Source organism: Artibeus jamaicensis, unplaced genomic scaffold, assembly GCF_021234435.1.
Source record: "Artibeus jamaicensis isolate MK-2021 breed Jamaican fruit bat unplaced genomic scaffold, CSHL_Jam_final contig_851, whole genome shotgun sequence".
Lineage (NCBI taxonomy): Eukaryota > Metazoa > Chordata > Mammalia > Chiroptera > Phyllostomidae > Artibeus > Artibeus jamaicensis.
Window position 1 is genome coordinate 15,284,085 of NW_026521986.1, and position 25,111 is coordinate 15,309,195.

The following is a 25,111-nucleotide window of genomic DNA, read 5'->3' on the forward strand; positions in this document are numbered from 1 at the left end:
ATCCTTAACTGCTCTGTACCTCAGTTTGTGCATCTGTAAACTAGTGTCAGCAAAACTCATCTTGTAAGAGTGTCATTAGGGTGAAATCAAACTGTACGGGAGGTGTCTGACCTACACTAGGTGCTCAGAAAAAGGTACTGTTTTTACAGGCATTTCGCCCACTTGGCTGAATAATGAAGTTCCAGGCATGAAGCACATGAACAGCTTGAGAAAGGCACAGTTCTAAACCAGAAGTTCTTCTGGCACTTTATTCTTAGTGAATTGGACCCCCTTTGGATTAAGGAGTAGATGTGTTCTCCTCTAAGAATTCTGTACCATATTCGCACTGGTGCCGACTCCATGGAGAACTCTGATTTTGTGATAAGAACTCCAGATTAGAGGTTAGACCCATGCAGATTCAGGTTTTCAGGTTATCTGAGGCAGATCACTTCACTGTCAGCCCAGACTGCAGAGGTTTTCAACCCCGGCTGTATGTCAGCATCAACTGGGAGCTTTTCCAAGCCATGGGTGTACAAGCCCAACCATAAACCAATTTCACCAGAATCTTTGTTGGGTGGAGCCTGGGTACCAGTACTTTTAAGAGCTCCCTAGATGATTACAATGTGAGATGCACTGAATAGTTCTCCAAGATCCCTCCTAGGCATCCTGGTGCTTACAACAATGTATGATTCAGAGCAGACACTTCTATGTGTGTTAAATAAATGAATAAAGATTCTGACTCAACTCGTTTGCTATTTCCACATTCACAAGTACAGGGTAAGAGAAGGAAAGTCAAAGTTAAATTCTAAGTAAGAATCCCACAGTAGCGCTGTCCAATAGAAATTTCTGCAACAATGGAAATGTTCTATAACTTATGCTGTTCTGTTGGGGACCACCCTGCCTGGTTTCAGAAGCTGTAACGCCCCCATGCCTAAGGCTGAGTGAGCGACCTTTGGACAATAAGCCACTAAGGAGAAAAAGCTTATCTCCCTGGCAGGAGCACTGCTTCTTCTCCTTTTGCTTCATCCATAACTGGCCCCCAGTGCTTGATTGGTTAGCCAATGACAGGTAAGATTCCCCAAGGGGGAAATGACCTAAGACAGGCACAATCACATGGAGGCCCCAGGGAAGGACCTAGGGCTACAGCAAAAGGGAGTGATGGCCCCTGGCCCCTGGGCTTTGACGTAGCCTGAGTCCTCATTCTGTCTGCAAGAAGTCTCCTAATCTCTTGGCTGCCATACTTCCCCTGCCTGACTTAAGCCTGAAACAGTGACAGAGGGGGTGCAGCCCTGTGCTGGAAAGAATGAGTTACCCAGGTGACCAGGTGACTGAGTCTAAGAAAGAATACGTAAAATCCTGTGAAACTTTGTTAAGAATACTCTCAATTAAATAATAAGGGTTCTAGCAGGAAATGAGTTTGTTTCCCAAAGTTTTGTAGCCCTTTAACTAACAGACCCTGACTCAGAATAGGCCCTTGTAGTTCTTTGTATGCTATCTATTGTTTGATCCTTACTGCCTGACAATGCTTAATGAACTTTACCTGTATTCCTGTGCTAACTGAACCCAATAAAAGCCTGTCCGGGCAAGGTTCAGGGCACTCTCCCCTTGAGGGAGTAGCCATGTGCCATCCCTTTTCCTCCACAGGACTCCATAGTCCATGTGAATTTATCTCGTATCTCATCCATAACGCCGCAGACACTGGGGGCTGGTGCACCCGTCACTGTTCAATACATATAATCTGTGCTGTAGCCATAAGGCATATGTAACTCTTGAGTACTTGAAATGTAGCTAGTGTGATTGAGGAACTGAATTTTTAATTTTATTTAATGTTAATTAAAGTTGAATAGCCACATATGGCTCTGGCTGCCATATTGGACTGAGCAGCACAGACATAGCATCTCCCTTTCATTAATGCATCTATACCCATGCACCCCCATGTACCTCTTTTACTAACAGCACCCATTTTCATCTAAGAAAGCCCCTTGTCCCAACTGCCCATAGTCTTTGGGGAAAACTAATAAAATTGCCTTTCCCTTCTCCAGCAAAAGACCCAAGCCAAATGAACCAGCCTCTCCTCTCCGGGAGAAGACTCCAGTTTCAGTGTCATGAGAACAGAAAGCGAGTCGGAGCAGATCAATACCAGTGTCGATGCCCTGAGGTACCGTGCGTATTTCCAGATCGCCAGGGCAGCGCATGAGGACAGTGGCAGTGACAGGTGATGTCACTAGGCATCACTGCCATCGTCATCGCTGTGGTCGTCCAAGTGACTTGTACCTCGCAGCTCTGATGTGCCAGCTCCTGAATTAGGTGTTTATGCTGCCTCGCTTCTTGTGCATCATTTCTTCATCTGTAAAATGGGAAATAACTTATCCTAACTTTTTCCAGAGTTTTTGTGAAGACAGGTAATGGTCACAAGAGCTGTGAGACAACAAGAACTTATCCAAGTCTCTGTTAGAAGTGTTGTTCTCTGAGTACGGGGTGGGGGGTGGAATGATGGTGGAATCATGGGAGAATGTGGCACAGGACCCCACATCTGTGTGACACCAAGGTGTGTGACACCAAGCAAGACACTAGTCTTCTCTGGGCTTTCGGAGTTAGACACACTCCTTTCCAGGTTCACCATTCTCTAATCTATTTGCATGCCGGGCCCGCCTTGTTTGACAGTTCTCCACTCTCCGGGCCGGGCCTAGTCAGCCCCACCTTTGAGTCTTTCAGCTGAACTCCACAGAGGTAGCCTCCTCCCAGAAAACTCTCCAGTCTAGACCGTGCTGGCATCGTACACCACTCATTCCTTCTTTCCCCAGCAGGCTGCCTGACTAGAGAGTTTCCCTGGGCAAATACTCCCACAGCCCCGTGAACCAAGCCTCTGGCAAAGCACCATATTGAAATGCTGTTTAGCCATCTCCTGCACTGGCGGACGTAAGCCCTAGTGGGACAAAGAGCACATCCTTCATGTTCGCAGCTGCACCCCCAGTGCTAGTATAGAGCCAGGCATGTCAAACGTACCCAAGGTGCTCAAGAAGAACTTACTGTTGCAATGACTATCCCTAATCTACTTTATTATTTGTCATTTCAGGAAACCCCTAGTATTAGTTACCTAATGCTGTATATAACAAAGTACCCCCAAACTTACTGACTTAAAATGACATTCTTATCTCTTAATTTTCATGGGAGAGAAATTCAGGCAGAGCACTGGGCTCACCTCTGCTCCACGTGAGGATCCTCAGCTGAAAGACTCAAAGGCTGGGGCTGACTCCTCTCAGGTCCCCCGGCCCCACCATCTGGTGATTGATGCTGGCCATCTGCTGAGAGGCCAGACAGGACACCTCATGTCACCTCTCCGTGTGGCTTGGGCTTCCTCACAGCATGGCGGGCGGGCTCCCAGGGTGGGTGTCCTGAGGAAGTAAGAATGTGACAGGAGGAATGTCTACTTTTTATGACTCAGGCTTGCAGGGTACAACAATACATCACTCCCACCACATTCTACTTGTTAGAAGCCAGTGGCTAAGTCCAGCCCACATTCAAGGGGAGGAGAATTAGAACTCCATCTTTTGAAAGGAGAAGTGGAAAGAATTGCAAAGAATTTCGAACCACCGCAACCACTTTGCTAGCACAAGAGGTAAGGTGAGGGTGATAGCTAAGTGCGCAAAGAGGTTAAGACTCCAGTTCAAACAATTAACCGCGTGATCTAGGGGAAATCACTCCCTGAGGCTGGGGTTCCCCACCTACACCATGAACACGTTGCAGTCGTGGGTCTCCGGTGGTTTTCACACGCTTGGAGTCTTCTTGCCTCAGTGAGCTTAAGAGGACCCCCTCGTATCTAGCTTTCTTAAAGTCCTGTGACCCTTCCCCTCAATGATCACCCTTGGTTTCTGACCCTGGAGGAGCAAGAGGTTGCTATTGAAGCTCAGAGCTGGGACACCAGGAACAATTTAAGAAACAGCGAACCACTGAGGACTTCAGATTCTCCAAGGCTTTCCCTGTCCCAGCCCAAGGTCTTAATCTCAGCTTGTTAGAGAAGTGGATGGTGAGAAACACCCCCATCACTGACCTAAGGAAGCTGAATCTGCCCGCGGGGGACCCAGAATCCACATGTACCCCACGAGACTGTTACACTAACTACTGGCGTGAGAAAGGGGAGGAGTTTTAAAGCCCTCGGGCTGTCTGTCAATTTAGAGGAGTTCCTCATTTACACTCCCTGTTCCAGCCTTTTCTGCCTTACAGTTTTGAGGAGGGGGAGGTGGCCCTGGGTCTCTACTGTCCCTGGCTCACTCACTACAATGGACGGTGTTGTCACCCTCTTCTGCCTTTCAACCCAAGACTCTGGGGCGCAACTTGCTCCCTGCCAGGACGCGGGGGGGGGGGGGGGGGGGCGGGCAGAGCGATGTCCAGACGGACTAAGGTCGAACCCTGTGCACCCCGCTCCTACTGCTGTAGGTCTTGGAGTGGAACAGAATGGTTTTTAACCCTTCCGCTTCCAGAGATAGTTACCATAACTCCCAGATATCCGCCTTTTGGGAAGGAGCGAGCCCGGGAGGGCTCGACACGCACCCAGGGTGACGACCTCGGATGATTGGCTGGCAAACTGAGGCCCACGGAGGGAAGTGACCTGTTCGATGGCCCACAGGAAAATAGACGCTGAATCCGTCTAGAACCCCGGCCTTTCAGGCCATGTTCTCGCTTCTACACCCAGAGGGTCCCCTTAGGAAACTCCCGACCGTGTGTCCTCTGAGCCCGGAATCTCCCCGGAGTTTGCGCACAGTTTGGCATCCTGTAAACTTCTTCCGCGGCTCCGCACCAGCTTCACGGGGCCAGGAGAGAGGGGTAAGAGGGGAGAGAACGCCCACCCTCATTCTAGAAGTAACTTGGAGTTGAGGGGCTGCAGTAGGCGGCGGAGGACCCGCCGGGAACGCACTGGCCCTTTAAGGGGGGGACAGAGCGCATGCGCGCGCGGGGCTGAGCCCAGCCGGGTGGGCGGCGGGAGGGCGAGGGACGCGGCCGGCGGCTGCTGGGCCCGGGGGTGACTGGGGCGGCGGCGGCCCCAGCTTTGCCTAGTCGCGGAGCCGCGACCTGCGTGTGCTCCCTGCGCTCTGCGGGCTGCTCTCCGGGGACTAGCGCAGCTCGCGCTCGCCGAGGCTTTATCACTCGCATCCAGCTTCGTCCGCGGGGCCGGGGCTGCGCGAGCCCCCGGACTTCCCCTCCCCGCCGATCCCTCCTCCACCCTCTTAGCTCCGGCCGCTGGAGCCCGAGCGGACAGCCGAGAAGCATCCTTCGCCCGCTTCGGCCGCGCCACCGCCCATGCTACAGCTAGTCCGGGGCGGCGACCCCGCGGCCGGAGCCAGCCGCTTGTTGACCTCAGACTGGCCCTTGCTCGCCGCCCGGGGCGACCCCGCTGAGCCCCGGGCCCCAGAGAGGGACCCGCGCCCCGCGATGGCTCGGCTGACGCAGCGCCGCGCTGGGTGCCGGCTTTCTGCCCGCTGAGACGCGCCCGGCAGGGGACCGGCGGAGCCTAGGCTTCCCACGCCGCACCCTTCCCCCTTCTGGGGGCTCTGCTGCAGCTTCCGGGCAGCGAGGGGCCAGGGGGCAGAGACAAAGCCCACTTTGTGCGGGGAGTTGGCTGCGGGCGTGGAATGTGCGCGTCGGCGCGTGCCCCCTCCCCGCACCCAGCCAGCTGCGAGTCCTGGCTTCGGGACTGGCCGCGGTGAAGAAATCGCGTCCCCTCGCTGCCCCGGGTCTGGGTGGTCCAGACTCAGAGCTGATGCAGCCTGAAGCCCCCTCGGTACTCCCTCCCCTCCTAAGCGCGCAGGTGTGAGCGTGCGGTATTTTGTGGAGGAATTGGTTCTCTCCAAAACTAGGACCTGGGCCTCCCAGAGTAGGCACCCGTGCCTTGACCCTCTCTGTGGCCTCGGTTCTGAGCTGTCTGGCCTCAGTTGCACCCGCCCACCGCACCCCACCCCGACTTTTCTCCTCTTTGCAAACCCAGACTGATTGCTGCCCGTTATTGTTCTCGCTGTCAAATGGGGGTGCTTTCTGAAGGCTGCCAAGTTGGAGTGTGTTCTCTTTATCTTGTTTTTCAAACGATGCAAGGCCTCCAAGGCTGACCCCAGACCACCAACCCACTCTGTCTCTCCACTTCCCATTGAGGCACTGATTTTTTTCTTACCGAATAGTATTTTATTGTACCGGAGCCACGCCCTGGTTTCTTAAAGGCGCCTTGCACTCTGTTTGGCCATGTGTTATCTCTGCAGCCGGTGTGTGGGAGGCCTCCTGTGAGCCACCTATTTTTTTTCCTGCCTCCCCATACTTCCTTCTGCCTCCCGTCAAAGATTCGGGGATGCCAGGAGGGAAGAAGGTGGTTGGGGGCGCTGCTGCCCCCACTACTGCCGCTGCAGCCTCCTCTGGGGTCAGGCATTTGGAGACCAACGAAGGAGCTTCAGCCCAGAGAGATGAGGAGCCAGAGGAGGAAGGGGAAGAGGACCTGCGAGATGGAGGTGTCCCCTTCTTTGTTAACCGAGGTGGGCTGCCTGTGGACGAGGCCACCTGGGAAAGGATGTGGAAGCATGTGGCCAAGATCCACCCCGATGGAGAAAAGGTGGCCCAGCGGATCCGTGGAGCCACGGACCTGCCCAAGGTGAGTAGTTGGTGGGAGTTGGGATCTGGGGGGCGGGGAGAATCTAGGGTTTTTATGATCTTGACGTTGGAAGAGTGCTTTCATTGGTAGGGTAGGGTACCACTGTCTTAGTGAGATTTTTTTAAAAGTTCTTGTGAACCTGTCCAGAAGAACTTTCTCCCAACTACAACTGAGGTGGTTCTATTAAGTCCACATGCCTTTTTTCCAAGAGGCCCTCTTTCATCTCTTTTAAAATACCCACGCTTCGTGAGCAGGGCAGCAGATTAACAAGCACACTAATGTGGTTTGACATCTCATTTGCTAAGCCAGAGAACTGTGGGCAGAGATTATGTATGACTAAGGGGGCTACAGGGGCTTCACGTATTGAGAAATTTTTTTCAGGTGTTATCTCACTGCATTCCCCAACAGCCTTGGGAAGTAAACACAGTTTGAGGAGCCCTTTTCCAAATGGGAAGTAGGACAACTCAAGCCAATACTCAGGGTCAAATAGCCAATAAGTGGTGGAGCTGGGACCCAATCCAGAGTCTTCGGGACCCAGGTCATCTCCTGTGCTGGATGCCGGATCAGGACAGTTAGAAGAGGGCCTGTGAAGAGGGGCGAAGCCAGATGAGTTTTCTGGGCACAGCTGGAACCCCTCCATGACGGCTCTCTCCAGTCATGTCTCATTCATTGCTGTCTTTCCAAGGCCTCCTGTGTTTTCTCAGTGAAAGTGCTTGAGACGTTCTGTGCTGCACAATGGAAATACGTGCCTGATTTTCAGCTCTAACATGTGTGGGTAAACTGATGCAGTTAGTTCACTTACGGTTAAGCCAAAGACAGAGGCCTGCCATCCCCAGAGAGAAAAGCCCTTCAGAGAGAGGTCGGGATCCCAGTGCTTAGTCCTCACTGCTCAGGCGAGAAGGAAGGGAGCTGGAAAGAGCGGCAGCTCAAGTGGATTGGAGAAGAGTGTTCTGTTTTGCTTTTACCAAGTTCTTTGTAAAATAGCCACAAGAAGCCATCTTCTGGGAAAAGGGAATTTGGAGGTTGAAATTTGAGCAACTGCCTAACGTTTCCAGAGGAAATAAAATGTGGGTTGATTTTGGTGTATATATTTTTTTATTCTCACCGGAAGACATGCTTATTGACTTTAGAGAGAGGGGAAGGGAGGGAAACATCAGTTGGTTACCTCTTGTACTTGCTCTAACCAGAGGCCGAACCAGCAACCTAGGTATGTACTGGGACCAGGAATTGAACCCACAACCTTTCAGTTTATGGGACAACGCTCCAACCAACTGAGCCACATTGGCCAGAGCAAAAATGGACTGATTTTGAAGGCTACACATTTGCCCTCTCTACTAATTTAGAATTTATTTAGCGTGTCACTATGGCTGGACATTTTTTTCAGTAATATATTCTTAAAAATTAACACTATGAGAACATTTTAAAATGTTAATATTGGGATCCGTCTCCAGTTATTTCCTTGGGATAAATTCTTAGAGGAGAAAGTATTGAGTCAAAGAATGTGACCATGGGGTCCAGACGGCTCGCTTACCCATCTGACCTCAAGCAGGTCCCGCAAACCTGTTTGAGCCATAGTTTTCCCCTATGCAGGGTTGACTATGGAAAAGATTACATGAGGAGGGTATGTGTTAGAACATTTGATAAACTGAAGCCTCAAGCCGAGGCTAGTTATTGGGTGTCCTTTCCTTTTTCACGCCCTCTGTCGGGAAGGGGGGCTAGATCACACTCAGCACGCGAGCCAGTCAGGCCGGAGCCACACGCCTCTCCGTAGCTTCTCCCACGTGACCAAGCTGGTGTATAGCAGACAGCTCTCCCGCCATCGTGCTTACGTCTAAATGAGGCTATGGGAGGATGTGAATGGTTCTCCTGGAAACTTAAAAAAAAAAAAAGTCAGTGAGTTTATTAGCAGCTGGTCTACCATGTCATCTTGCAATCCTCAACCTTCGTGTATAGGAAAGACACCCATGAAGGGTTGAAGCTGTTGCCGGGGGAGTGTGGTAGTGTCGAAGGAATTCTGTGAGGGGATTGGGGAAATTTGGAACCTCCCCGCTTCAAACCACAGGACAGAGAGAAAATGCACCCAAGTTTGTGTGGGGTTTCTCCTTGATCTTGGCCCAGGGTAGAAAGCAGCCCCAGAGACATCCATGATTGGTTCCCGGAGTGCCAGCAGCAGAGTGGACTGGCCCCTGGACCGGACCCTCCCTGAGTGGCCGTGCCCTTGGAGCTGGGACGGAGGCATTCTCTGCAGGGGTCACACCAAGGTGGGCCCAAGAGATGTATTATTGGGACAGCACAATGTTTAAGAAGACTACGTGCAAATTTTAAATTGGGAGATTTCACGTGAAAATCCAGGGTTTTGGCACCTTTTCGAAACATGAGAAGATCTGAGCTCAAGAGTCCCCCCCTGTCACGCAGCAGCGGCAGCTGGACCTGAGGAGCGGCACCCTCCCCGAGCTGGTTGCGTCACCACTCTCACTCCAGCCTGCCTTCCCCATTCGGGACCCTGAGTGGTCCTGCAGCTGGTTGAGTCTGGGACCCCTACTGTGCTGTGAGATATAACGCGAGGTCTGCAGTCAGACCCGCCAGGTTAAAACCCTGGTTCTCCCGTGATGTCTTATGTGATGACTTCTGCAGGCTCCTTGTGCCTCAGTTTTCACAACTGTAAAATGGGGATAACAGCAATATCCATTTCTGAAGATGTTGGGAGGAATTGCTAAAGTAAAAGCATGTGAAACAGATGGGCATGTAATTCATACCCAACAAACAGAGCAAGAACTGAGGCTGCAGCCACTCCATGGGTGCTCTGGGGAAACGTCCTTCAAAAGTCAGGTGCCAGTATGTTAAAGGACAGCTAATTCTAAAAGGATCTTAGGCCCAGGAAGAGTTTGTGGTCCTTCATAAGAATCTCACCTTGACGTTCCAAGCTTCTGCCACCTTTAAAAGCTCAGGGGCCGCTCATCCCAGATCCAGCTGCTGAAGATCTCCCAGCTGTGGCCCTGGCCACAAGGCTCCTACAGAATATGAATTCAGATCTCGGGTCCGCGCATGCTGACCAGTAGCTTTGGCAGGCACCGGAGTAACAGTGACAGTGAGCAGGAGCTGAGCTTTGCCTGGCCCTGCCTCGTTTATACAGTGAGGGCGGTTCTGTCAAGATACTCCTTTTACAAAGGAGGCCTCTGAGTCACAGAGATATGAGGGATCTTGATGCAGACAGTGAATGGCAGGGCTGGGATTTGGACACTGATGGCCTGGCTCTGGAGCCTCCACCTCTGGGCTGTGTGCTTCTCGCCCACACACTCAGCTGTGGACAGTCCTGCCTTCCCCAACGCTCCCTGTCGTGCTGGACTGAGACGGACTTCACCAGGTAGAATGACCGAACAGAACTCAGGACTTCCGCAATTCCTGCAGCAAGGGTAACCCTTGGCCTTGACAGTGGAGAAGAATTTGTCCCTAAAGAGATCTGGGAAGCCAATATCATTCACCCACTGTACTCTGACCCTCAACAGTGAGGAAGTATTTCCTGGCTCCTGGTTTGGGGAGGGGGGTAGTCAGGGCAAATCCAGGCTACCAATCCTAAAGTGGGCCTGGGCACTTGGATGTACAGAAGGGCACTTGTTTCTGAGCGAGTGAGTGTATGCTTGCACGAACATTCGGAAGAACACTGTCCATGCTGTCTGCTACAGGAGTTAGCCTGAGTCCTGGAGCTGGCCAGAAGGCTCCTTCCAGCCAGGCCTCAGTGATGTGGCCTCTGAGACTCTGCTCCCAGGTCTTTATTTGTTTATTTATTATTATTTTAACTCTTTTGGAGTCATTCCCTCTTCCCAGAGCAGCCAGTGCCTGGGTCCTCCGTCTGGATGGCAGGGGACGCCTTCATGGGTGCTGCCCGGCCCTGGCCCAGGGCTGGGTGAGCTCAGGCAGAGAACCCATGCACTGCAGCTCCCTCCTTGTTTGGAGGGTCTCAGGGGAGGGCAGCCTTAGTCTGTGGCCAAAGCTCCTGGAAACCACTGGATACCTTCTCCTCACTGGAGAAGTGGAGGATGGTCTCTCAGGGTCCTTCCTCCGGAAGAGGTCACATGTCACGCTGTTCATAGTAAAGTGCAAGTAATTCCTGTCCCTCCCCCCACCCCACATCCTCACACGGGGGAGGTCAAGCCAGGCCCTTGGAGAGTTCTGGTGCCCATTTGGCGCAGGTGGTCAGGCAGGAAGAGGGAACTTCCCTGTTATCCTGGGACTTTTTTTTTTTTCCTGGGACTTTTATCTCCTGGTGACTAAGTGGTAGCACCAGTCTGGGCAGCTGTGGATGGTGTGAAAGGGGAAACAGCTCCTTACAGACAGAGGTGTCTGCCCTGGGGGGCTGCCCGGAGGGGGAGGACAGGACAGGGAGGGGGGTGGGGGAGAGGAAGTGCCTGCAAAGCTGTCACTTCTGGGCCTTCCCTCCTGCATCTGGGCCCTTGGAGGGAGTAGGTGTCTCTCACAGGCTGTCCCGAGCCCCTGGCCATCAGCAGCGCCCCAGACAGGAGTGTGCAGTGGTCACTGTGTGTCACCCCCGTGTGTCAGAGCCCCAGCCACTGCAGCCGTGTTATTTAAAAGGCCGTGCCTGCGGCACAGCATCTCACTACGGGGAGGGCCTGTCCCACCCCAGGCCTCCCCCGAGCTCCCACGGGGCTCCCGCTTCACCCCTTCCCTGCACACCCGCCCTACCCACCAGACTCTGACCCTCTACAGCCCCAGCCTGCTAGGTGGGCTCCGTGGGAGGGGGAGCCAGACCAAAGGGCGGGACCTCTCCCTGTGAGGGACTTAAGGCCACTTGACAGCTGGCGGTGCTGGAAGTCAAGGGGGAGCCCAGAGGAGTGAGACTTGTTCCTGGAAATCTGGTTCTTCTGCCCAGAGAAGTCTGTTCTGTAGCCCCGGGGAACTCGGGCTCACTGACTTGTTGCAGCCTTTCTAGGATCCAGGCTTTCTTGGCCCAAGGTGGGCCTGGGACCCACGACCCACTCCGCATGGTGGCCCCTTTCTCTGGAGACTGCCTGGTTGTTGAGGGGACAGCCTCAGGGAGCTGCAGCTCCTGACCCATCTCCTGGCAGGCCACGCCTGTCATCGCAGCCGCCAGGGGGTGCTTGCCTGACACCCCCGTCTCTCTCCTCCCTGGGCAGGGCACTGCAGAGTCTTTTCAGGTGGGAAAGACAGCCTGGTGACCTGGTTACCTGTGTTGCTTACAGGTGTAGAGCGGGCAGGGAAGGGGGGTTTTGAAGGGGAGCCAGGGCTCCTGGGCCTCTGAGAAACCCCTCCTGAGTGGCCAGACCACGGCAGGCAGGGCCACGGCAAGACCCGTCCCAAAACAGGCCCGTCCGGCGCACCACCACTACCTCACTCCAGTTTGGGTTGGAGCAGGAAGGCCTGGTCAGTGTGCTGTGCGGGGCTGGGTGACACCTTCTGCCAAGGGTGTGTCCATCCCTCCTGGAGGGCTCCCCCAGGGCACTGACCCCAGGTAAACCAGTCTGACCTAGCACTTGAACCGGAAGGAGCCCACATCCAAATGAACTTAACCTCAATATTGACATTCTTGTTAAGCCTTTAAAGTTAATGAATATTTGAAATTCAAGACAGGGAGTCGACCTGTGTTTTTCTAACATTACCTAAGAAACGCAAATTGGAACATCAGCATAAGCTCCAAACTAGGAATGCTGTCAAGGGCTGGGCAGGGGAGGACTGGCCGTGGGGGGGGGTGTGACTAGAGCCTCCCTAAAGGTCGCAGGGAGAGGGGCTCGGGGTAGGAGGGACGTGGGGACACCCCCTCGCACGTGGCTTCTCTGTGGGATAATTGACTGGGCTCTTTCTCTGTCCCTAGATTCCCATACCGACTGTGCCTACGTTCCAGCCCTCCACACCCATCCCTGAGCGCCTGGAAGCCGTGCAGCGCTACATCAGGGAGCTGCAGTATCCTCTCGGGCCCAGGGTCACGGCCACTGGCTGGCTGGCGTGCTGGTCCAAAGGCTGAGTGGGGCTGGTTTTCAGACTGGGCTGGAGAGGGGGCAGCAGAGTGGCCTCACACCACAGCCCCAGGGCCGCCGTACACAGGGAGCCTCTGCACCCCGGAGCTGCGCCAGCCCAGCAGCGGGTGCGTGTAGGTGTGGGGGCGACTTTGATGAGTGCCAGACCCACTGTCTGCCACCACTTCCTCCCCTCGGTGTGATGAGCAGATGTCTCCTGAGTGGCCTGCTGGTGGGTGGCCATCAGCCCGGACCTCATCTGCCGTCCATCTAGTCCAGCAGAAGGAGAGGGGAGGCTCCCATGGGGGTGTTTAAAAACTCGTAGTTTGAAAGGCCCTGGGGGGTTGGGGGTGGGGTGCAGGTGGGAGAGGACAATGATTTTGTGCTCTGGGAGGTAACTTCCCATCTTGGAATGTTCTCCCAGTTTTTTGCCTTTCTTACCTGTCAGGGGGCCAGCTGCCCAGCATGGAAAAAGCTGGACCCCCCCGAGCCCTGGACACCATGGTGTCCTTGTTCTGGGCTCCTCCACCCTCTGTTCTCCACCCTGTACGTCCTCAGGTCTCTCCCTCAGCCTTCCAGCTGCAGGGGAGGCAGCAATGGAAGGATCAGGTCCTGAGCCAGAGAAAAGCCAGGCTGATGATTGAAAGTTGGATCCAGCCCTTCCTTTATCAGTGGGGACATTTTAGCCTGGAGAGGGGAGGGGTTTGGTTCAGGAGCAGCACCCAGCAATTTAGCCAGGCTGGACACCCTCCCCACTCTGCCTTCTCCGAGTTCATGTGGCCTCTCCGAGCTGTCTAGAGCTCTGCCACTCCCCCAGCACTGGCTGGCCTGGCTGCCTGCTCCACGGCCCCGTCCTGAGGGGGAGGCCAGGGGAGAGCAAGGTTGGAAGCCAGAGAGGGTTGGAGAGACAGAGGGACCGTGTGCAGAAGGAGAAGCACACAGGCTGTGCCCTGCTCTCCCCTTGACACATCAGGTCTCGACAAGCATCCTCCCGGGTGCCTCTAGGAGGCTGCACCCCCAGGAGTGCTGGGCCCCTGGGTCTGGGGGACAGATTCAGTGAGTGGGACACACCTCTTCCACACCAAGCCAGGAAGCCCTTAACCAGCACTGCAGATACAATCACACAGGGACCCAGTTCTTTGAAATTAAGAAGAGCAGGCCCCTCACAGGGTAAGTGTGGGCATGCTGGGTCCCCCTACACCAAGGCTGACACTGCCCCTCGACAGGTTGGAGCCATTTGGGGGGCCTTTGGGTGGGCGCTCGTGGGGCAGGCAGGGCCTCTCCCAAGGGAGCGTGCCAGCAGGGGCAAGCGTCCCGCTGTACTGCCCATCTCACTGCCTGTCTCCTCCTCTGCACACCCCAGGGGCCCTAAGGATGCTGGAAAGCAGGAACTGTGGCCGAGGTGCACAAAAGGGCTCCCCCGACGAAAAGGGAGCTTCAACATCCATGCTGAGCTGGGAGGGTGACAGGCAGCCCCCAGCTTGCCTTGGCAATGACAGAGGGTGGTCCCAGGTAGATGTCTGTATATAAGCCTTATTATTATTATTATTATTATTATTATTATTTTAATGAGATATGGGCCTAGCAACAGAGAGTGCTGCCCATTGCAGGGAACCTGTGTCACCCCAGTTGCCTTACTGGCCTCCCTTCTGGTCATTTAATACAAGGCCCAGTGTCTGAGCAACAGGGACCTGGGTACAGCTCTCACTTCCTAATCCACCATCCAACATGTAGGCCCCTGGCTGGGTTCACCCCGCAGAAGCCCTGAGGGCAGAGGAGAGTGAGGAGTGACTGCCACTTCCTCACTGGGCCTGGGGGCTCAGCCCAAAGCCATCCACAGGCTCAAAACCCCATGTTTTAGAAATTGACGTGAAGTTTACGTCTTGCTCCACATAATCTGTCCATGTTTGCTTTCTCACAAAAAAATTCCTGAGGTGGTTTATAGCTATACAACTTAATTACCCCTGTTCCCTTCAAGCCCCTTGGTGGAATCCAGCCTCCTGCATCCCAAAAGCTTTGCTCTTGACCTCTGGCTGTTGTGCGCCAGGGCCCAGCTCCACCCTGCATGGTGTGGAGCGGTCCAGCACCCTCCTGGGCGAAGCCAGGGGCCAGGCTGCATTCCTAGACCTGGAGGCAGTAGTCAGTGAGGAGGGAGAAAGGACACCTCAGGAATAGGCTGTCTTCAAGTGGCCTGAATTCCAAGTTCAGGCTCAGGCTGGGGAGTCACCTGGCTAACTGCCTGAGATGCCCTGTCCTGGACCTGGGCAGCTGGCCAGCTGTGGGGGAATGGCAGCAATCAATTACAAGCTCTTTGGAAATGCCACGGTTGAATCAGGGGAACCACTGTGCTCCAGAAGGGACGACATCAATGCCGAGGTTCCCAGCATCTGTGGCTTGCTTTCCCGCAGCCCACACCACCACTGCGGAAGGCCCCTGGCCCAGGGCTGTCCAAGAGCTGCCTGTGACTGCATGCCCTCCGTTCACACTCCCCGCCCCCAGAGGTCTTAGGATCAGGAGCCTGGACTGTCAGGGAGGAAGTGAAAGGAGGGAAGGGAAGGGGCCTCCTTCCTTATCTTCAGTGACTGCCTCTTCATCCACCCTCTCTGGCTCAGGATGGACATGGGGGAGGGGAGGGAGGTGCTGGGCCTACGCTGAGGCAGCTTAGAAGGGACCTGGGGTTTCTGTTCTGGCATTTCTAGTCTTCCTGCTCCCTCATTGGAAAGTGCTAGGGGCTCTGTACTCATGTCTCTGCCTTCCTGCCCCTCAGGCTGATGGACCTGGCCAAGGAAATGACCAAAGAGGCTCTGCCAATCAAATGCCTGGAAGCTGTGATCTTGGGAATGTATCCTTCCTTAGCCCCAGGAAGCCTGGGAGGGGGCAGGCATGTGCTTAGCACCCTGGGCCCCAGCTTCCTCCTCTGGAAGGGGAGGACTGATGGGCTCCAGGGCTATCCCAGCACTGTCTCCCAGAAGTCATGAACTTGGCTCCAAAGTGAAGGGGCTTCAGGGGGTCTCAGTCTCCCACGCCTCAGATGCTAACTTCCTGGGCTCACTGGCAAGCTCCTCTTTGAGTCATGTGGACACAGTGACCCTGTTCTCTGAACCCCAAATCAGGGCACATCATCCCACAAAGGCCATTGCGCCATTTCCAAGAACCAAACAGTCTGGGGAAAGCAGGTTCGGTGCCCAGATGTTGGCAATTCCAGAACATGTTGATTTGTGGAGCTGTTGGATGGAATATTGGAAACAACTGCTTGCCTTAAAAGAAAAAAGCAAACGGGGTTTCTCAGTCACTCCCACCCAAAAGGCAGAACTGAAACCTCCAGCTGGGCGTCGGGGTGGGCAGACGAGCCCCCAGCTGGGGCAGGGTAGGGAGGAAGGTGTATATGGCCGGCTCTCCGACCTAATTGGCTCGTGCAGAGCCTTGCCCTTTTTTGTTTTGTTTTACTAGAGAAAATTTTAAGCTTGTATGAACATAGACCAATATGATAAATTCCATGTGCCCCGCACTCAGTTTTACCCATTCAAGGCCAATGTTGATTCATCTCTGTGTATCCCTCCCATCTCCCCCTTTCCCCTAGTGCCACAGGCTTTTAAATATTCTGTCTGCCACCTCCGGTGCAGGCGCCAGGCTCCATGCAGAGAGGACAAGGGGAGGGTGCCTTACAGCACAAGGAGTCCCTGCTAGAACAGATCGGGGAGAGGGAGCCAGGAGAGGGAGGCAGTCCCGGGAGGACTGCCATCTGATCCATGGGGGCCGCCCCCCTGCCCTGTAGGCAGTGCCACCTTAAATTATACCTGTGGAGAGTGTGGAGATGGGATGGGCTGGTGCCCCTTCCCTGGAGGTCCCGGGAGCTCAGTCTTTGGTGGCCATTGTTTCCCATTTCCAAGAGCCTGACAAGCATTGCCCTGTCTGAGAGTTTACGGGTCAAGCATGAGGCCAGCCTGAGCACTTGGGGCCACTGCCAGCACCCCCTCCATGACCCCACATTGCTTCTCCTTCAGGGGTCACACACTAACGTGGGGCTCCCGCACATGGGAGGAGGAAGGCTGCTCCCCTCCCCTGACACACAGAAGGATCACGCAGGATCACATCATCTCAGAGGCCTTTCTGGGGCTACCCGGTGTCTCTTGGGTGGGAAGAAAACAGGACAGCCCCCATCTGGAGGGAGGACCTCCCAGGGCCCCCGCTGTACACATGCTGGCCACCATGCTGAGTCTGTCCCTGTGCCTCATCCTCTGCACCCTGAGACTGCACCTTCCTCACCTCCGTGTCCTCAAGTCACTTTCCAGGAGTCAGGCTCAGTAAGGGTTGTAATGACTGAGGGCATAGACTTTGGGGCCCTGAGTCCTAGTTCTGCCACCTGTTGACTGTGACCCCTAGCAAGTTCCTTAACATCTCTGAGCCTCGGCAGCATCCTCTGCAAAAGGGGATGGTGGTAGTGCCTGTCGCACAGGTTGCCAGGACAGTGGAGTAAGCGGGTACATACAGGACACGCGCCACAGTGTCTGTACACAAAATCTCTTCTGAGCCTTTATCTCGTTCATCTTCTACCCAACCGTTCAAGGGGAGTTTTTATCGAGTAACTGTTATGTCCCTGCCTCCAGGCTGGGCCTCAGAGATACAGCAAAGGATGTGACAGACAAGGCCCCCATTCCCAAGTTTATATTGCAGCCGGGGTGACCGAAAGTAAACAAAGAAGTTATTACAGATTGTGGCGAGTGTGCATAGGGAAAATGAAGATTGGAGCAGAGCTGATTTAGAAGGGGCGGTCAGTGGTGATGGCCAAACCTTCAGCATGAGGAGGAGCAGTCAAAGGCTGGCGGAGGTGGGGGCAGCCTTCTGGGAAAAGCTGGCGCAGAAGGTCCCAGGGGGAAATCCAGGAGGGCTGCGAGTGAGGGAAGTAGTTGGAGTGAGCGTGGGCCAGGCTTTGTTTGCAGGGCAGTGCGCAGTAATAATGTGTGTGGGGAGGGGGAGGGGTGGAAGAGAACAGAATTGTCTGCATCTGTGAGCGCACGGGTGCGTGAGAGGGAACGAATGTGAGAACGTGTCTGAGAGAGGACATGGGGATGAGAGGTGTGTGTGTGCCTGACAGGAGAGAGGGGGGCAGGGGGGCAGCCAGCAGGGACTTCGGAGAGCCCGAGGCTTGGAGTGAGGGACTCGCTGTTAGCTGTTATTTTGTGAGCTGTGCGTGATGGCATAGCGGCAGCCACTAACCACTGAGACCCTGTTCCCTAGAGACTCAGTGCATTGAGCACCTACTGTATGCCAGGCTCAAGGCTAGACAACAGGGTATGGAGGTGAGCAAGGCATGGTGCCAGGAGCCAGGGGCCACTCACATGGGCTGTGCCCTGGGGAAGGGGTCGTGGGGTCCCAGTCCTGCCCCTGCATGCCAGTCTGGCGCCTCTCCCTGGTTGGTTCCTTAGCTGGGCTGCCAATGCCAGTTACCTCACCAACAGCATGCCAACCCTGGAACGCTTCCCCATCAGCTTCAAGACCCACTTCTCAGGGAACTACTTCCGCCACATTGTGCTGGGGGTGAACTTCGGGGGCCGCTACGGGGCGCTGGGCATGAGCAGGCGCGAGGACCTGATGTACAAGCCGCCAGCCTTCCGCACGCTCAGCGAGCTGGTGCTGGACTACGAGGCCGCCTACGGCCGCTGCTGGCACGTGCTGAAGAAGGTGAAGCTGGGCCAGTGCGTGTCCCACGACCCGCACAGCGTGGAGCAGATCGAGTGGAAGCACTCTGTCCTGGATGTGGACAAGCTGGGCCGCGAGGACTTACGCAAGGAGCTGGAGCGGCACGCCCGCGACATGCGGCTCAAGGTCTTTGTCAGCGTCGGCCCTGCCCATGCGCAGAAGGTTCCGTGCCGCGGGGTGGAATGAGACGCGCTGTCGCTTTCTAGGGGGAACGCCATCACCCCCTCCGCCCACCCCCACTGCTACTCCACGGGAGACAGTGGGTGGGAAATTTCAACAGTGTCTTCACTCAGAGGTCACTGTGTTGAAAGAGCCCCCTCAGATGGGCGGGACGGGGAGGGCTCCGGAAGGAGACAGCAAGTGAGCTGGGCTTGGGGAGTGGGCAGGCCCGGAATGTCTGGAAGGGCGGGGCGGGGGGGCCCCCGCAGTCCGGGTGAAGGGTAAAGGTCTGTGAGTAGAGATCCATCGGTGGGAAGTCCCGCGTCTGCAGGGAATGGTAGGCTTGGGTAGAGGTAGCCTCCGCCTCGCTCTGTGTATCCTGACCCCTGACCTCTGATCACCACCCCACTCCAAGGAAAGACTAGGAGGACGTCAGAAAAAGGAAGGGAGGCAGGAAGGAGGCCATGGGAAGAAGACAAGGGGATACTAGTTCCTTCTCCTGCTTTCCCGCCCCAAAGAGCAGGAGGGGAGGGGCTGCCCTCTCCTGAGCAGGTGGGCTGAGCCGTCGAGGGGTTTCCCCTCCTCCTTCACAGTGTGCAGAATCGCAGCCTCTCCCCGGTCCCCCTGGACTGAGGATGCCCCCCTTGGGGCCCCTCCCCATTTCTCAGTCGCTGCTGTGCAGTGACTCTGCCCTTCCTGACAGCCCGGTGCTGAAACCAGACCCTGGAGCCTTCACATCCACTGAGGCTCCCCACGGCCCGGCCCCGGAGGCTCTGCCCTGCCGGCCCTTAGGCCATGACTCTATGGGGTGATAGCACCTTCCCCCGGGGCAGAATCCAGCTGCAGCCCACCGGCCATTTTCAGGGGCTGCCCTTCTCCGCCCTGAGCTGACCCTCCCCCTGTAGCTCTGGTTGGCCAGCTCCCTGGCTCCTGCTCCTGGAGCATTTTGCATCTTCAAGGGAGCAGTTCGGACCTTGAGTTGGGACCAGTGGATGCCTAGTCTTCCTTTAGTGCTGTGTGATTCCCAATCTGTTTGGCGCTAAGGACTCCCCACATTATTTGCCACTCTTCAGCATCCCCACAGTGGACCCCATGTGTTAAAAATTCCGATCACACTTACTGTGCTGCATAAAGGGTAGTTCAGGTTTTTTCCCAACTGTTTCTTAATAGCTGCCAGTCTGAGCTTCTAAGTGGCTAGAGATGCCCAGTGTCATCTGTGGGGCTGGGAGCACCCAGCCCGCCCCCCACAAATGGGCAGGCTGCCTCCCCAGCGGGCACGTTTGTCTGGCGGGGATAAATGGCCCTTTTTTCAAGGACCTCTTAAAGGGTGGCGAAAGTTCAGGGACTTGCCCACATCCGCACTGTTGTAGGGCCGACTGGGATAGAGCAGCCTGCTGAGGAACCCTGGCAGCTTCGGTGCCTAGAACACAGGCTTGGGGAGACCTGGAGACAGGGCGGAGCAGCTGCTTGAGCTTCCTGGGTCTTGCCCGGTGCAGCCTCAGGGGCCTGCAGCAGGACCGGGCCCTGGGGCAGCCCTGCAGCAAGTCTGTCTTTGTCTCTTCCCCCCCACCAAGATCGGCAAAGGGACTGGCCCTCCCTCCCCAACCAAGGACCGGAAGAAGGATGTGTCCTCCCCACAGCGGGGCCAGTCTAGCCCCCACCGCAGGAACAGCCGCAGCGAAAGGCGGTGAGTGATGGGTCCCACCTGGGAGGCTGGGAAAAGGCTCTTTCCTTTCCTTCTTGTCTTCTAGATTGCTGCTTTTTTTTTCACCCTACCGTTCTCATTCCCACTGTTCTCTTTCTCCCCTACTGGAGAGAGGTGGTTTGAGATGATGAGTTTGTGTGTTTGCACCTTCCAGCAGCAAGGTGGTCCCATTTCCCCAGAGAAGGCAACACTCATGGCCCACCAGTTACACCCCCCCCACCCCTTCCACCCCTCCTCCCAGGGTGCTGGGCATGAAAGAGGTCTGAGGCCAGCGTGTGTAGGAGGGAGAAGCAGAGGGTGGGCCTCTGCCAGAGGGTGTGTTCTCCCAGGAATATTGTTGGGAAAGATGTGAATATCACATGGCAGCTGGTAGATGGCTTTAAATACACCTTTCACCCCTGCAAGTCTGTGGTTTTCGCCTCTACCTAGATGACAGACACATCCCGTTATGATGCCAAGCCATTTGTTTTGTCTTCTGATTTGTCTTCCACCTGTCGGTCTGGTTCTTGCTTTCAGTGTCGTTGTCATTCAGCAGCCACCTGTGTGGTATGATTCAGGGACTCCAAGCAGGTCTCCGATACCCAGCGTCAGTCACTGGTCTAGGAGAACTTTGTAGAGAACAGGTTCCCCTTACAGCCAACTGCGCCCCGATTAGCTGACCCCTGGCAAAGAGCAGGAGCCTGTAAGAGCTCGACCACCCTCGGGACGGCGCAGGCAGGCGGGCACTTCCTCGTACACTCTGCTGCCCCTTGGAGGATGGAGGCCGGGCAGATACCAGGGGCAGCCACCACCCCGAGGGGCCGCTCACCCTTCTCCCCTCTTCTGCTCTCTCCTCCCTGCAGGCCTTCAGGTGAGAAGAAGCCTTCCGAGCCCAAAGCCATGCCAGACCTCAATGGGTACCAGATCCGGGTGTGAGACGGTGGCAGCACCCCAGCCTCACCCACTTCTTGGGGCCAGGATCACCTGCCAGAACCAGCCTGGCCCGTGAACGATGGGCTGGTGACGGGGCCAGTGCCGGGGCTGGTGGGAGGCTGCAGGAAGAGTGTGCTCCAGCTCAGGTACTCGAGCGGCTGCCCCTCCCACTGGGCCAAGCCTCATCGCTTTGGATCGAGAAGCAGTTAGTATTTTATTTAGAGTTTTTAACTTGACAACTAAAGTTTACGGTTTTTGGAGAAAACTAAAAATGGAATAGATCTGCCAATGTCTGGCAGGCCAGTGCTTAGGAGATCTCACTGCCTCAGGGCTGGGCGAGGAGGGCCGTTGGCTCCCAGGGTCCCCCTGCCCCTGGCGACTGTCTGGGATTTGGGCCTATCCCTGTGCGGGAGCTCTCCCGGCCCGCTGCGTGGTGGGACGCCCTATGTGGGGTGGCACAGGTGACGCCTCCCCCGAGTGTGGAAGGCCGTGGCCCAGGAGCCCCGTGGACAGATGGCACCGCTGTGTAGACACTGCCTACTGGCACACCCCGTGCTGGGCGCTGTGGGAGTGCCCAGGAGAGAAGCACAGCGGGCAGAGTTCCAGGCCCCCAGCCCCTTTTGCTCAGGTCAGCTATACCTGCTGCTGAACCTGGAGATCCCTGCAGAGGCGCTACGCTTTGCTGAGGGCTCTGCCTTGCAATGGGCTCAGTGTGATTGTGGGGACTGAGCAAAGCAGGTGGCTCCAGGAACGGTGGCCAGAGACAGGGTGGTGTGCTCCTGGGTCTGTCCCCAGGGGGTGGGCCCTGCCTCCCTGCTTTCTATTGCCTCAGCCCTTGCTGGGTGAATGACAACCAGATCGGAATGCTTTTGGCCTGGGCCCAGCTCCCCTCAGTTAGCAGCCCGTTTAGGTTTGGGCGTCCCAGTGACCATCAGGCCTGTTGTCAGGGACGGACCTGAACAGCCAGCGTCTGTACAGCCTTCCTGTCTGGCATGAGGGAACTGGCAGGCAGGGGAGAGGCTGTGGAAAGTGCTTGAAGGGGGAATGAGGAGGAGTAGGCGGAGGGGACAGTGCGGCCCCCGAGGAGGGTCGGAGCCTGAGAGCTGGGAGGGGTAAGTGATGAAAGGATGTGGGGGATTTCGGAGTTGGCTGCCTTGGAAAGTGGTGAGTTCCTGTTGCTGGAGGTATTCAAGCAACTACTAGATGGCTACTTGTCAGGAAGCTGTTGAGAGGACTCGGGTTGTGGAAGGGTAGCTGGATGGTTCCTTTTTACTGAGAGGCTATGATTCAGCCAGGGGCAGCCATCAGTAAGGCTGCAGAGGGGCTGGGAGCCTGGGAAGGGGAAGATCAGAACTACAGTTAGAAACTCAAATGCCTTACAGGGCCAGGCAGGTGATCAAAAGGAGGACTGCAGGGCTGGGTGGGGACTGTGGCAAACTAAAGAGGGCGTTAACCTCATTAAAGCAGCGGCTGCTGCTCAGTTTTTCTCAGAGTGCAGGCCCTGCATTGCCAGATTTTCTGATTTTTTAGAGGCCAGAACTCTGAATTTTTATGAGATAATCCTGATTTTTGAATGTCGGCAATCAGTTCAGGAAATTTGAAAAATGGGAAAGAACATGTGGGTCTGTAATCTGTGCCGTAGAGAGAGAGTTGTGCTGGGGAATAAGTATGAAAGTTCCAGGCTTGCCAGGGCTGCTGGGCCAGGGCAGGGCCTTGCTGTTGAGGCTCCCGCGTCCATTCATGTCACTCCCTGCAGACCAGAGACACACCAGAGACCTCACGGCTGCCCTGTCACCAGAGCAGGTAGAGTGGAGAGAATGCACCTCTCGGTCTGCCCAGGGCATGGACGGTGCCCTGGAAGCAAGGAGAGGAGGGAGGGACACAGATTTCCTTTGCTGATGTGAATGCCGTCAGGGAAGGCACCAGGGGCCAGCAGCTCTGCAAACCAGCAGCTGCTAGCCCTGAGCCCGGCTCAGCCAGGGGGCCAGCTGGCCAGTCCCTTGGGTTCTTCATGGATCCCCAGAGAGGTATTTAACCTGCCCCCTTGGGCTGCACTGCAGCCATTGTGACCACTGACCCACCATCCATCCCAGTTTTGCCATCAGGGAGTGGGGTGGCAGTCCCAGTATTGCCACGTTCATCTGAGGCAGACGTGGCTCACTTTGGGGAGGCATGAGGCCAACAAGAGGCTGCTCCTGGGCCTGTGTCCGAGTGCCTGTGCAGGCCGCTCATCAGAGGACGTGGCCCTGGGGGCCCCGTTGGACCACAGGGCCTGAGGGCAGGGGAGGTAGGAGGGAGCTGGGAGCTTGGGTGAGGGGCACCCGGGGAGCTACTCCTGGCACAGGAGCCTAGAAGGATGCTCCGACCTGCAGCCTCTGGGGAGCAGGGGGCTGACCAGCCCCTGCTGGTAACCCCTGAGCACTCCCCCTTTCCGGCTGAGACCACCATAGGATACAGTGGTGCTTTTTAATTTAGTTTAACTGTTTCTCATATGTAGCAACCCCGCTGCCCCTCCGGGCGTGTTTACACAGGCTCTGCTCCCTGGGGGCAGCCTGGCTGCAGAGTTCTGGGGAGGCAGAGGCAGGGACTTCGGGGCCTTAGTCACCGTCCTCAGTGTCACCTCATCGCACTTCCTGTGAGGAGCAAGGAGCCTGGCTCCTCCTCCTGACTCAGGACTGCCTTTTGGCCCTCAGCCTGGGCTCCGCTGCCCCCCAGAGAGCGGGCGGCTGGCTGAGGGGGGGGGTCGAGGTGAGGTCGGAGAAAGCTGCCAGATGAAGGTGGATGGATCGGGTGGGGCTGGGCGATTGCTCCCCAGAGCCGGGCTCCTTGTGCTTCGTGCGAGGAAACTGGGCTGAGATAGCCAACCCCCACCCACCTCACTGACAGTCCTCTCCCTCCCCTGGCCTCAACAGTCACCTTCACCCATCCCACCAGCCACCCCACCCTTCCTGGACCTGGTCAAATGAGGAGAGGGGTAGCCCCTGGGTCTGACGGGGAAGCCTGGGGCCAGGGTTCTGAGGAGCAGAGCCCAGAGGGCCGTGTCTGGCTCCAGCCCTGCCATCTCGCACCCCACACCTTCCAGCTGGGGCTTGACTTCCCGTCTCTGGGTCTCTGGGATGGGTCTGATTCCGGCCAGCAGCCCAGACAGGAGGCCCAGGCACGGCCTGTGTGCGCGCGCTGGCCTCCTGTCTGGGCGACTGTCAGGCTTCGCTGCAGGAGCATCCCCCACCCCGCCCCCCAGGCCCACCTCTAGCCTCGGAGCACAGGGCGGTGAGAGCTGGGTCCCTGCCGACTGCAGTCTGTGTCAGAGCTGCCCCACGGTGACATTCCACTTCCCTCCTTCCCTTCCCAGGGAGAAGCCCGAGGGAAGCGCAGGGAGGTCCTCCAGATGAGTGGGGGGTGGGCAGTGGGTGCGGGGAGGTCCACCCCAGGCCAGGCAGGGCTGCGGCAGTGCCCGGCAGTGTCAACCCCTTGCTCCGTCTCCGTGCTCCGACTCCCAGGTTTCCCTTTTTCTTCAAATCTGACAATAGAAGAGACGGGGTGTGCTTGGCCCCAGGCCTGGCGATGGTGGCTGCCCCGCTCCTGGAGTTTGTGCTGGGCTGCGTGTTCTACTAGATTTTGTTCTTCCTCTTTTCATACAGTATTGCGCCCCCACTTCCACTTTTACACTTCGTCTCATTCCTGTTCTCACCCCACCCCCCTGCCAAAATGAATAAAGTCTCCCCAGCTCTGGTTGTATGGGCTGGGCGGAAACCATGACACACCGCCTTGTCTCCTTTCCTCTGGGAGCTGGGGCTGGAGCCCGCCCTGGCCACCACTGTCAGCCTCAGTGTCTTCGGCAGCGCCTCCAGGAAGAGCCTTACCAGAGGCGAGGGGGCCCCACACCAGTCCGCAGGGAACCCCACAGCCCCTGCAGTCGTGATGAAACTCCTGGGTCCCCAGTCTGCCACCCTCAGCCTGCTGCAGCCAAACGGCTCTTGTGAATCTGGGAGATCTTTCCTGCTGACTGTAACTGAACCCCTGCACCCTCACAGC

General features: G+C 56.2%; 1 protein-coding gene across 2 annotated transcripts; it reads left to right on the forward strand.

The window, feature by feature from the left end:
- Positions 1 to 4,379: 4,379 nt before the first annotated feature.
- Positions 4,380 to 24,835, forward strand: VASH1 (vasohibin 1). Of its 2 annotated transcripts, none has more exons than XM_037145238.2 (8): positions 4,380 to 4,803; positions 6,306 to 6,610; positions 12,459 to 12,547; positions 13,714 to 13,770; positions 15,368 to 15,442; positions 18,045 to 18,426; positions 20,034 to 20,146; positions 21,007 to 24,835. In XM_037145238.2, exons 2-8 carry the CDS (start codon positions 6,314 to 6,316, stop codon positions 21,077 to 21,079), a joined length of 1,086 nt encoding a protein of 361 aa, XP_037001133.2. In that variant the 5' UTR covers positions 4,380 to 4,803; positions 6,306 to 6,313; the 3' UTR covers positions 21,080 to 24,835. The 2 variants fall into 2 exon arrangements, with proteins under 2 accessions (XP_037001133.2, XP_037001132.2); XM_037145237.2 differs by having other exon boundaries at positions 4,381 to 4,803; positions 5,209 to 6,610.
- The last annotated feature ends 276 nt before the right edge of the window (positions 24,836 to 25,111 follow it).